This window comes from Cnephaeus nilssonii (assembly GCF_951640355.1).
Source record: "Cnephaeus nilssonii genome assembly, chromosome: 11".
Classification (NCBI taxonomy): Eukaryota; Metazoa; Chordata; class Mammalia; order Chiroptera; family Vespertilionidae; genus Cnephaeus; species Cnephaeus nilssonii.
This window is the reverse complement of record NC_137082.1, coordinates 22277223-22290506: the sequence shown is the minus strand read 5'-3', so window position 1 is coordinate 22290506 and position 13284 is coordinate 22277223. Positions and strand designations below refer to the sequence as shown.

At 44.9% G+C, this 13284-nt stretch overlaps 1 protein-coding gene across 1 annotated transcript in view; it reads left to right on the top strand.

Annotated features, from left to right (window-relative positions):
• The window catches only part of ISM1 (isthmin 1), a 79942-nt gene that overhangs the window by 50143 nt on the left and 16515 nt on the right, over positions 1-13284 (top strand). The window contains exon 2 of the mRNA XM_079784187.1: positions 4106-4345. Coding sequence (XP_079640313.1) covers positions 4106-4345 — 240 coding nt within the window. The remainder of the gene's footprint in view (positions 1-4105; positions 4346-13284) is intronic.

Below are 13284 nucleotides of genomic sequence, written 5' to 3'. Positions count from 1 at the left end.
CAGCACCTTCCACTTATATCTCATTGGGCAGGATTGTGTCACATGGTCACCCCTGGCTGCAATGGATGCTGGGAACTATAGTTTTAACCAGCACTCTGCCATCTAAACAAACACTGAGTAAGAAGAAGAGGAATGCAAATTGGGTAGGCAATTGCAATGTCTGCCACAATACTGCCATCCAAGGCAAAATACATGAGCATGGAGCCTATGTTATTATTATTGACACGTTATTATTAGTTTATTCCTATTTTAGATAAGAATAAGCTGTAAAATAATGCACAGAGATGGGGAGCATCAGCAGTGGCTGGATAACTTGGCCACTGTACATCAACGACCTCATCACTTGAACAGTGCCTTTGTAGAAACCATATAATAGCCTCAGTTCTTCTGTTTCTCTTTTTATTGGCAGTCACAGCTCTCAAATTAGAGTTGCAGAGAGAACACTGCTACTGGAGCCATAGCACTGTCACAGATTAAAGGTCAAGACAAAGACACATTGTGGGTAAAGAAATGTTTTCCTAAACTAAGCAAACCCCCGCTCATGTCACTTGAATTTAGGCGAAATGAATCCTGCAGCACTTTGGAAAGAACGGTGGCATTTCTTTTCTTCAGTTCTTAGACTTTCCTAAACTATTGTCTTCAAGAAAGGATGTTTGCTTTCCTGAGTAAAACACAAACTAGTTAAATCTTTACTTTGAGATACACGCTTCCTGAGGATCTTCACTCTGATAGTATCATTTAAGTGGAACACCCACCGAGTGAGCTTGGTGAGAGATGAGTGCTGTCCATCAGCGAAGACCTCCACTGGGACCTCTGGAAGGAAAATGTGCAGTGTGTCCTTAAGAAAGGATGAAAAGCCCTAGCCAGTTTTGCTCAGGGGATAGAGTGTCAGCCCTCAGACTGAAGGCTCCCGGGTTCGATTCCGGCCATGGGCATGTACCACGGTTGCAGGACCCATCCCAGCCCTGGTCGGGGCATGTGCCAGAGGCAACCAATTGATGTGTCTCTCTCACATAGATGTTTCTCTCTCTGTCTCTCCCTTTCCCTTCCACTCTCTCTAAAAATCAATGGGAAAACATCCTCTAGTGAGGATTAACAACAAAAAAGAAAGGCTGAAAAGACCTTTCCCTGCATTGTTGGTAAATCCTGTCTGTCATCTCCCACCCCCGATTTAAAATCTATACCATCAAAATAATGGCTACTCCAGAATCTTGTTATTGATAGAATAAAGTTGAGTTTCATAGGACTCCCAGTTTCTGAAGAGTCTGGGGGCAGGCCATTGCAGGAAATCAGGATTTCTAGATAAATATGTTTTGGTAGAGATGCAAGAGTAATTCAATAGTCAGAGAATGTGATTAGCATTTCTTATTACTTCCCATCTTCCAAATCTTTTGTAAATACTGAGCTTAGGGTGGGGGAGGGCAGGCAGGGAGAGGGGAGGATTGGAGAAAGATGGAGAAAGGCCACAACTGCATGCCTAACTCAAGCCAAAACATACTTTAGCCCCAGTCTCTTCCCGGCAGAGGCGCTTGTGGCCTGAATTGTCCAGCCAATCGCCTAACTCTCTACTTCTCTTTTCATGTGTAGATACAACCCAACCTGAGTTATCTTGCCCATCCTGCTGGGAGGGTGCAGGATTCTTCATATAATCTGCTCTGTTTTACATTCGGGATCATTGAGCCACAGAGACGTTGAAGGATTTTCTTGGTTCATGGCTGAGCCAGGATCACTCTGTGGTGGAGTATCGCGTACCCGGAAAAATTCCAGAGCCAGATCAAGAAACCAGTCAGATGCGATTCTTGTTTTATCAGCTATCTAAGCAAAATGCCAAATAGCAGCAAAAATACTTTTCTTATCTCTTCTTCTAAAATATGTTCAGTAGGAGGAAGAGTACTTCATCACAGGGAAAAAGAAAGAGAGCTTCATTTTTAACCCAATGGAGAGGTAACTTCCAGTTGCTACAATGCAGCTAGGGCTAGGTTTGCCAGGGATCCCCCAAGCAACTGGTAAGCAAATCCTGGCCCCCTTCTGAGACTTACATTCCCAAATCCTGTGCAATACATTTTCCTTGAGAATCCACTGTCCTCACTAACACTGTCGGGGAGTTTTAGGGTTAGGGAAAAGCAAGGGAACAATCACATTTACTTATCTCCCATTGGGCTGTGATAGCTATGATATTGAGGAAAGACATGTAGTTCTCTCTCTCTCTCTCTCTCTCTCTCTCTCTCTCTCTCTCTCACTCTCTTTCTCTCTCTCTCTCTCCTGGGAAAGCCAGGGCAACTCCCTCTATGAGGATGTGCCAGGAGACAAAAACTATGGCAGAAAGGTGGCTGAAAAGGTCAACCAAGACACTGCCCCCACCCACATCTCCTGGGCAAAAGGAGAGGGCAAGCAAAAACATGCTGAGATCATTCAGCAAACCCTCTGCAACTTCATGTTGTAAAGAGGAGACCGCAGACATGCCGTCTATCCCAATCCTCTTCTTGGCCTCTTGGAACATCCACAAAGCTTGTACTAGTGAATTTATTCCTCAGTCTCATTTCTGTTGGAGATACAGAACAATCCCTTCCATCACGTTTGCTCTCTAAGAAGATATTTATCTGCTGCATGAGTGTCATCCTCAGGCCATGCTTGACCTTGGGGACTCAGCGTCAGGAGTGTTTTGATACCACACATAACCCTTTGGCTGGGTCAGAAGCACTGTGGTGGGGGGCGGGGAGTGCGTGTGGAGACAGTGTGCTGGAATATACGCTCCAAACCCCAAAACATGCCCAAGAATAACAAGGACATTAACCACTGACCCAAGGGTTGGTGAAATTCTATCTTCACATCTCCCTCCACCAGTAAACATGAAAATGCCATCCCCGAAGGGATGGAGGGAGCCTCCAACACCAGGTCCAGAGAGAATGCGAGGAGAAGGGCTGGTTTGGGAAAGAAGTCCAGCAATTTCTACACTTTTCAGTCACTGAAAAAATTTCCCCCAAGTGACAACTAAATAGAGACATTTTTCACTAGCTGGGAAAAACAACAGACTTGCACTTTACAGAATAAATATATTAAAATTTTAGAATGCCATTTTGTCATTTTTTTTTTAGCTACGTCCATCTCTTCATCTTCATCTCATGCTGTTCTTCCCTCCTTCGCTCCATACCAGGCTCACTGGCCTGTTTTCTGTCCCTCAAATGAGCCACGTTTATCCCCACCTCAGGACTGTCTTGCTTGTTATTCCTTCTACTAGAATGTCCTCTGTCCAGATCTTTGCAGGATGCCTTCTTCTCTTGTTCAAGTCTCATGCCAGATGTCACCTTCTCAGAGACATCCCCTAGCTACCTAATAGTGTCTCCAGCTGCTCTCTATAATTTTCTTCTTTCTTTTCTTCTTAGCACTCACCACTCTCTGATCTGATTTTATTGATTTCTCCATATATTTATTGTTTATATCTTTCAATTGGATGTACACTCCAAGAGAATAGGGCCCATGTCTGTCTTGTTTATGGCTGTTATCTCCTGTGTCTAGCATGTGGTTGGCATTTGTTGATTGGATGAATGGGAGGAAGGAAGGAAGGAAGGAAGGAAGGAAGGAAGGAAGGAAGGAAGGAAGGAAGGAAGGAAGGAAAGGAGATATGAATGAATGGATGAATGCATATAATCAATGATTTAGCTCAAGTATTTTACTCAGTTTGGTCAGATCTTTTGCTCCATGACCCGCACCAAAGAAACAAACTCTGGACTATATGATGATAACTTCAGCAGGAGTGGTTAATCAGTTGAAGCTGTGAAAAGGAAGCCATAATTTGATTTCAATTCTAAATGAGCACCTACTGTCCTTCAAAATAGTACTTTTGTGTTGATGTGCTTGATGTTTAATACATATCCCATAATTCATTTACCTTCAGGAAATTCCCAAGTAGCAGGCTGGAAGAAGCTTCCCAATGATTTGGCTAATTGAAGATGGATAAATTAAACCACAGGGGATGGGTTGGGAATACCATCCTGGCTTAATTCCAGCCACTGCTATTGTCCTTGCTCCCGAATTTAATAGACTGCTAAGGATGATGTTTCAAAATCATGCCCGATTTATTTGTTCATTTTCTTGTTTGTTTTAGAATAACCTCAATGTGGAAAGTGACTCTACGTCAGAAAGCAGCTTTCCTTTCTCCAAAGAAGCACCAGGGGAGCATCTGGACCACCAGGCTGCACACCAGCCCCTCTCTAGACAGCGATTCCAGCCAGAGGCTGGGCACCCGTCATTGCAAAGAGATGGTCCAAGATCTTTCCTCCTTGATCTACCAAACTTTCCAGATCTTTCCAAAGCTGATATCAATGGACAGAATCCAAATATCCAGGTAAGGTTCAGCAGCTGAAAGGTGCAAGAAAATGAAATAGTCCATCTCTTTGTTGCTTGATCTGATTTCAAAGCAACTCATGCCTTCCCTCGATTTTCTTGTTAACTCTTTAATGAATCCTGCTTATGATCATGTTATCTCTGTAAGAATAATGGTGTATTTCGTCTATGTAACAGCCTTGATTGTGAGATACACCATTATTTGATAAGCCACTAAAAAAGAAAGCATTGCTGATTAAATTATGACACACCAATGATTATAAGATACAGTCTTATATCAGGGGCATTAAAATGTAAAAACCAAACAAAATAATATGCCCTGAAATTGAGGAAATATGGTAGCTGTGGAAAGGGCCAGTCTAGCATGTGAGTAAATGAGGCAAATCATCACATGATTTCACAGGTGCCCAGGAAGGCCCTCTCCCTCACATGCCTCTCTAGCTTGTCTTAGACACCAGAAATGCCTTCAGGAGGTGACAACACTTCGGTGGCTCTAAAGTGTAAATGACTGATAAAGAATTTTTTGATAAGAAGAGAGGTGAGAACAGACATTCCTAAGGGAGAGATGAACACACACCACTAAGGTGGAATGGGATGGAGCCGAGGGAAATAGGAGGCTATGCAAAGGGGTGCCTGGGATTGAAAAAGATAGTATTCACCTCCACCAAAATAGCACAGTAGACTATAAAGCAGATGTTGATCCGAGTTGACTCTCCCAACACCCTTATGAAGCACATGTCACTTTTTCAATACTGTCAGCCAGGCAGTCAGGCCTCAGGAAGTTACTCTGGTGTGCCCAAGGTCACATGGCTCATAAACTGTAGTTGGGGGCTCAAATTCAGGCTCTCCGGCTCTCAGGAATACTTACCCCACCAATTCGTGTTTCAGGGACAGGCTTCTAAGTTTCCATTCTGCTTGGATCTCCCTCTGTTTCTTCCCAGGGATGATCCCATGAGAGCTGAGAGAGGTAATTCCTCCTGGGCAACCTGGTCCCATGCAGCTCCCATTCTCTTCTCTCTTGCCTTCTTCCCTACTCTTCAGCTTTGCTCTTAATTCTTTCCATTTGGGGAGGGACAGCTTTTCCTTATTCTTCCTCTCTGCATGAGTTTACATGGCAGAAGCTTCCTGAACCTGACCCCCAGAGGAATTGGTTCTTAATTAAGTTAATTGTCTCTCTCCCTCAAGATGGACCCTCTCTACATGACACCATTGTAGATCAGGTTTCCTTGACCAGAGTTGCTTTGCTTATAACACCAGTGTCCTGGTGACTACCAAATATCCCTGGGAATACACCTCAATTAGAATACTTAGGCCAACCCCTACTGCATTAAAAATGCTGGGTTAAGTTCTGAGAAATGAAGAAATGTAAGGCCTTTTTCCTCCAGGAAATGACATAGGTGTGAAAATCCCAGCTACCACCGAAGACTGTGTTGGAGACAAGGGATCATGGAGACAGAGGGGGAAAAAATCGCTATGTTCCATGGTGCACAGACTGAATAGATGGGCAGATAGATGTAGGGCAGGGCAGTCAGGGTTGATGGTACAGAGGTGGACAATGGTTTGGAGGTCACTCTTTGACAACCCATGCACAGAAATCGCTGCATGCCCCCAATTAATATGTCTGATGAGTCTTGCATTGTGCTCATTGATTAATTGGAAAAACAGGCCTTTTGCTCCACTGCCCTCTCTCCAGGAACTGGCCACTTGGCTCTCTGCTAAAGAACAAAGGATCCACTTGGGGGAGGTGCAGATTGGGGGGAAAAAAAAGCCCAGACATATCCTTATTGTTGCTCAACATCACTCCCCATCATGCATTTATCTACAGGAAGTGATTTTTCCTTGTTTATAGATTTCATGGGACCAGACTGCCCTTACCCACAAGGTGCTTAGACTTTCTATGGCTCACACTTTTTCCCCAGAGGTGGGAAATGTCACTGTGGATCTTATTGCTGAGGATTGAGCTATGAGAGTAATAGATTTTAAAATGGGTAATGTAAAGTTATGAGAATATGCCTGGATGCAGGGGAACACAAGGCTTTGGGAATGCTTCCCCTCACAGAAATGTTGCTAAGTACTTAGACTTCCCCTAAGAACCACATTTCTCAGGATCCCCTTTCTCTCTCCCAGATAAATTCATCCATCAGGAAATCCCCATATTCCACCTAGACCGCACAGGGACTCTTTTAAAAATATTACCTAAATGTTAGGGAAGAACAGTGTTGTAAAGGCAGTTGGGATCCATGGAGCTGGGAAACCCACATTACTTTTCCAAAAAGAAGAAAAAAGCGACTGCGTAATGCTGAGCCCTCCGCAGCTCCTGTGACAGAGCTATGTGTGAGCTCCAGAGAGCAGTGCAGGCTGCTATTCATTTTGATCATCTTAAGCTGTGTTGTTTAGCTGGATGGGAGGTAAAGAATTCTTCAGAATGGTTTTGCCTGGCTTCCTGAGGACCTAAGGGGCTGCTGGAGCTCACAGGTGTGGAGAAAACGTGAGAGACGAGGAAGCAGAGAACTGAGGGGAGGACGAATTATGAGAAGGCCACACGTGGTTCCTTCTGGCAAAGGCTCTTGGACTTCTATCAAATGCAGCTTCCCCACGTGCTGTCACAAAGCTGTGGCTGCAGAAATAGTACAAGCGGAAATTATTTGCCCTCCTCTCCTCTGAGACCCCCAGCCACCTGTTCATATAGACTTAGAACAGGTGAAACGTAACAATCGGTGCTTTGTTCTCACTCTGTCTTACCCCCTCCACCCTCCCGCCCCCCAGCCCAGGAGCAAGAAATTCACCTCCAGGTGCTGCTTCTGAGAGAAATGCTTTGGAGTACAGGGGTAGGAAGAGGAACAGGGCCACGCCTAGGAGGTCCCAGACTTTTGAGTTACCGTTTGAACAGCAAAACTCACCATGGCCCCAAGAACATAGGTTCCCCATAGCTCCAATATCACGTTGTTGGCAGAATGGCTTAGAAACTAATGAAACTCTAACCCAGATACCATGAAAGTAAACAAAAAACAATCCCAAAAGAGTAGGCCAACACCATCTTTTTGCTCACTGTCCAGGTGGGGGAGTGCCTTTCTCTTTGCACAATCCCTGCTTCTGTTAACCTTCCATAGGAAGTGCAGAGGGTGGGGTGGCCTGTGTTTTATTGATCAAATGACCTGTTGGCCCTAGAGAAAAGAAAATCGAGCTACCTTACTGGCATTCTCTTTCTAGACTACAAAAGGTTAATGTCGGTCACCCAGAAAGATGGTCAAAGAAAGAACGAAGCAGCTGCTACCCGTGGGAGCCCCTGCCCTAGGTCTGCGTGGAAGTGTGTGTGAATGCACATACACAGGGATGGGCACGCACATGCACACACACACACACACACACACACACGCACAGTGCTGGCCCCATGCACCACTGCCCTTGAGTAAACCAATTCCCCGGTGGTCCTTTAAAAGATGAGGTACTTCCTAAAAGGGGGTGATGGTTTCCGTGTTGGCAGCCCTCACCCCTTCCTGCGAGCACTCCTCTTTTGTTGAAATCCACTGGTTTGACACAGGCTGATTCAGCCAAGCAGACAGCCCTGCTGGTCACCGAGGTCCCCTGAAAGCATTTTCTCTCCCTGGGGAGCCGAGTGAAGACAGGTGAAGGCCGCTTCAGTGGGTTGGCCTCCGCTGCCAGGGCCCCAGGCCTGTCTCCCCCTTCTTCTGGCAAACTGCCCTTCACCCCCACCTATTTATGTCTGACTGGAGCTGGGTAGCTGAACAGGAATTCGATACCCCTCTCTCTGAACCACCCCCAACCCCTCCAGTGTCTGGAAGCATTTCCCACGCCCCAGGGCTGGGGGCCACTGTCCCTCCGGCCAAACAGCCCACACCTTTCCAAAGTGACAATGCTGAGTCCAGGCAAAGGCCACATCCCTCTTGGGCCTCTTGACTTTTAGGAAGGGAAATGCTTTTAAAAGCCCTGCTTTGTATAGCCTTTTTTAAATGACCATAAGCCAGGTGGCCTCCATTCCAAGTGTGCCAGGCTCTCCATTTTAAAGACTGGCTTCAGGCTGTGGAAATGAGTGAGGGGAAAAAAACAACCATGTGCAAAATAGAAAGAAATAGCCTCAAACTCCTGAACTCAATCTCCATATTAAATTTAAAACAATACTAGAGGTTGGGTTTTGTTTAAAAAATAAATAAATAAATAAATAAATAAGTCAGGAAAGAAAAGATATCCCCCAGGACAAGTTACACTTGAACTTTCATATCCTTGGCTGGGCTTCAGTCTGTAGCTGATGGTCAGATAGCAAAGACAAAAATCTCTAAAATAAACTCATTATTAGGCTTACTGCATCAATTCATTACCACGGTAGCTAGTCACAAAAAACTATTTCTCTTTTTTGGATCGAGCTGACATTAGTAATCATTTCAACCAATATATTTATTTCTTTTCTTCCATTGAGAGAGAGTTAAAAATAGTCATCTAAAGGCCTATTTTTTTTTTCTTGCACAGATGTATTTACATGGCCATGGGCCTCCTGAGTACCACAAGATACGATCAAATGAGTTGGACAGGGCTCTAACTGTTGTACGGGCTTCTACTTCTGATTTCCCTCCCTCCTTCTTCTCTAATATACTCTTGGAATGAAAGGTTTGGCTGAGTAACAATCAAAGAAATTTCTGTGCCTAAGACATGGGCCCTTACACCCATGGGAACAAGTCTATATTGTTCAATTTTTCATTGACCTCTGTGGTTTCATGCAGGTTACTCCACTCTCTATGCCTCAGTTTCCTTGCCTGTAAAAATCAAAATTATAATACCACCTATATATATATATATATATATATATATATATATATATATATATATATATATATATTAGAAGCCCAGTGCATGAAATTCATGCACTGGGGGGGGGGGGAGCGTCCCACAGCCCAGCCTGCACCCTCTCCAATCTGGGACCCCTCAGGGGATGTTCGACTGCTGGTTTAGGCCCAATCCCACACCGGCAATCAGACATCCCTCTCACAATCCGGGACTGTTGGCTCCCAACCGCTCACCTGCCTGCCAGCCTGATCACCCCCTGCCAGCCGGGTCGTCCCAACTGCCCTCCCCTGCAGGCCTGGTCCCCGCCAACTGCCCTCCCTCCCCTACAGGCTCGATCACCCCCAACTGCCTTCCCCTGCAGGCCTGGTCCCCTGCAACTGCCCTCCTTCCCCTGAAGGCCTGGTTGCCCCCAACTGCCTTCCCCTGCTGACCTGGTCACCCCCTGCCCTCCTGGCCTGGTCACCCCTAACTGCCCTCTTCTGCTGGCCTGAGCTCCCACAACTGCCCTCCCCTGCTGGCCATCTTGTAGCAGCCATCTTGTGACCACATGGGGGCGGCTATCTTGTGCAAGGGTATGATGGTCAATTTGCATATTACCTCTTTATTATATAGGATGTGTGTGTGTGTGTGTGTGTGTGTGTGTGTGTGTGTGTAGTACATTGTCAAGGAAGGACGGTATGTAATCTGGGGCCTAATCCTTTGCTGGAGACTGTCTTACTGTCCCTGGGTGCTCTGTGTTCCTGTGGAATCAATTCACCTCTCAGGGCTTATTTTACTGTCTGAGAAATACCGATTCATGCCCACCTAGTCATCAAGCTCACAAGGCTTACAGGACCATCGAGCTAGAAGATTCACTCTTGTTCAGGTTGTCAAGTCTTTTGTATATTGTAGTTTATTATCAGTAAGACTGAAAATTATTAGTTTCCCTAAGAAAGTGCTTTTCAGAGAAAGTATAATAAATGTTTCTAATAAATGTTTTAACTACCCAAAGGAAGAAAGAAACTGGTAGTGTTGCCTAGGATCCTCACATCTGGATTTTGGACAGAATTACCCAAATTGGCAGTGATATAGAGCTCTGTTTCTTGAAGCTGATGAGACTCAGCCAGAAGTTGGGCTCGGATATTTTGAAAGAGTTTTCTTTCTTTTATTGTCTTGGTTCATGGTGTGGAAAAGTCCAGAAAAAACAAATGTACTTATATACTTCAATTATGTGCATCAAGGAAGAGAAAGGACGGTAAGATCTCGAGTCTTTATCAGCTTGGAAATCTGCTGTGCTCACTCCCACACCTTAAGCTCATCACATCGATTATTGTTCAAGACATTTTTATAAAAGGACTCTTTGATGCCAAAGAACATATAAGTAGAATGAGAGCAACAGGAAACATAAAACTAATCCCCATCATTCGAGAAGTCATTGATCATGCTCATTAAGTCTTTTTAATTGTATGCCTATGAAATTTCAGGTTCCAGATTAGATTTCTTCTTTTGATATCAGTATGAGGTTTCCACATTAACTGTAGGGAAGGGCGGGTCCTCAGGTTTGTGTGGGGTTTTTTGTTTGTTTTTTTTTGTTGTTAATTCAGTTGAGGCAGTGGCTAGAAATTAAAGGGGGAAAAGAAACCTCTAAACTGTTGAGATTTAGTCATCGATATAGTTTTTGGAGTAAATTTGTATTTTGCTACTCATTGCCTGGCCAGGCAACAAATCTATTTTGTTTGGATCTGAGCACCAGTTTGGAAGAAAAAGAATTATATTGACGGTAATAGCTTAAAACATGAAATTGTTTTTATTCCCAGTTTGGAGAAATTGCAGGGCACGTTTTGTTTAGGCAATCCCTTTGACTCCAGTCTGAATACAAATGGAATACCAAAACCGTTGGGCATGTTCCCCCTTATCTCCTACCCAGAGACTGATTTCATTACCATAATTGCAGGCTTGCCTGGCTCTTGGCAGCTTCTCCCCTCCAAGACCCTTAACAGCCATGCAGACAATTGTTGAGAATCAGTTGTTCTGTCTGCAGGCTGAGGGGGACGGGACTGCAGAGGAGAAAGGTTATGCCTCCAAGGCTCAGGAGCCTGTTACTCCCCAGCTGTGCACTCCTTCTGCACTTGTCCTTCCAGGGTTGTGTGTGGGTCCCAGTCACTGTCATTTCCCAGCAGCCATCTATTCTAGCAAATAGCAATGATACAAGATATATGATGAATTAATTTTCTTCTCTTTTTTTTTCTTTGTGGAGGATTACTAAAATTTTCATCATTATTTATACATATGCAAATGATACTTATAAGACTGGGGTAATGGTGGTAGCATGGAATAAATCCAACGGTGTGCTTCTAGGCATCCCACACCAGAGGAATGATACACTTGACCTGCCGCAGCCCAAGTATACTCTGGTATTGAAGGCCACACTCTTGATCTTGTGTTTGGACCACACCAGGCCACAGCCCAGGCTCACCATCAGCTGGGCAACTTCCTTTGAATGGTAAAGTGAGCAGAATGCAAACTTTCCCATTCCTAACACAGAAGGAAGAGGCTGTTTGTCTCAGGATGGGCACACCCTGGTGCAATTTGGCAGAGCATACTAGCAACTCTCTCAAATGTCGGGTTAGGGCAAAACTAGAAATCCATCTGCCCAGTACATCTTGCGCTGATTACTTGGAGCACGTGTTTCTGATTCATTTGCACATAACTCATCCAGGGGGTGTTGCAAGAGCTATGTGATGGCCAAAGGAACCCAATGAGTTTTTATTATATTTTTAAAACAAGTTTCTCTACGTTGATTGTCTCTCAGAGCCAAGAAACTGCATTCTTCCAGCCCCGTGACTTCCAAATGAGGCTCCATAAATTAGAGAGCAAGTTCTAACCTTGGCTCTGGGACTATCTGTTTGGAACCTGAGGGTTGGTTGAGGGGTATATGTGCTGGGTCTGGACCTCAGGGCAAGTGAAAATCCCAGCTGTGAAAGCCTGGACCTTGAGGACCTTGTGTTTACATCTCTACACAACTTGTGGCACCCAGCATCACCGGCATCTGTGGCCTCTTTGCTCCCTTGGTTGCATGAGGGGACAATACCTCTGTTCCTTACTTGTTGAGAGGGGCATAGTGGCAAAGTTGGGGTAAGAACGTGGGCTCTGGAGCTACACTAGCCACGTCTGCCAGATACTAGCTATGTGACTTTAGGCAAGTTGTTAACTTCTCTGTGTGCCAGTTTTCTCTGTCTATAAAACGCTATCTATTGCTGTCTGACAACCACCCCAAAACTCAATAGCTTGAAACAGCAACCATCGGATTGCTCGTGGTCCCTATGGGTCAGGAATTGGAGCAGGGCTCAACTGGCAGAGCTCATCTCTGTACCACATGATATCAGATGGGATGACCCAACCGGGCTGCAGGATCCAAGATGGCCCCCCTCATATGACTGGGACCATGGAGCTGGCCAGTGGCCAAGGAGCCTCAGTTCTCTTCTCTGCGGCCTCTCCCTTCATGTGGTCTTTATGCACCCAGTCATCTAGGCTGGGCTTCCTTACATAATGGTAGGAACATGCCAAGAGAATGAAAATGGAAGCTGCAAGACCTCATGAGATTTGTCTCATTGTAACTACTCCCACAGTCTACTGGACAAAGTGTGTCACAAGGCCAGCCCAGATAGAAAGGGAGAGGAAGTCAACTGCACCTCTTGATGGGAGGTGTGGCACACACATACAAGGATGGGAGGGATTATCTGGACCATCTTTGCAGATCATCAATCATAGGGGCCAATCAACCAAACTTATAAGGTCGTCATGAGGATTAAGTAAGTTAATATATGGAAGAGCACTTAGAACCATGCCTGGTACAGAGATAGTGCTCAATAAGTGCTCAATTTTATTATAATTATTCTTGAGTCACTTCAGGAACGTATATAATACATGTTTACTCCTTGAATTAGAGACTTCCCAGCAATGTAGTCTTCAGTAAATCAGTGACCCTAGTGATGAATTGTCTCCTTCCACCCAAGGCCCATGTACTTCATTCTTTCTAATCGTGGGGTTCATTTGGGCCTTCCCTGGATGTTTTCCATTCTGTATCACCATGCAGTCTCTGCTCTTCTTCATGAGGGACACATCCATCGTTTGCCTCTGGTATCCCAGACTTTCTTCCAA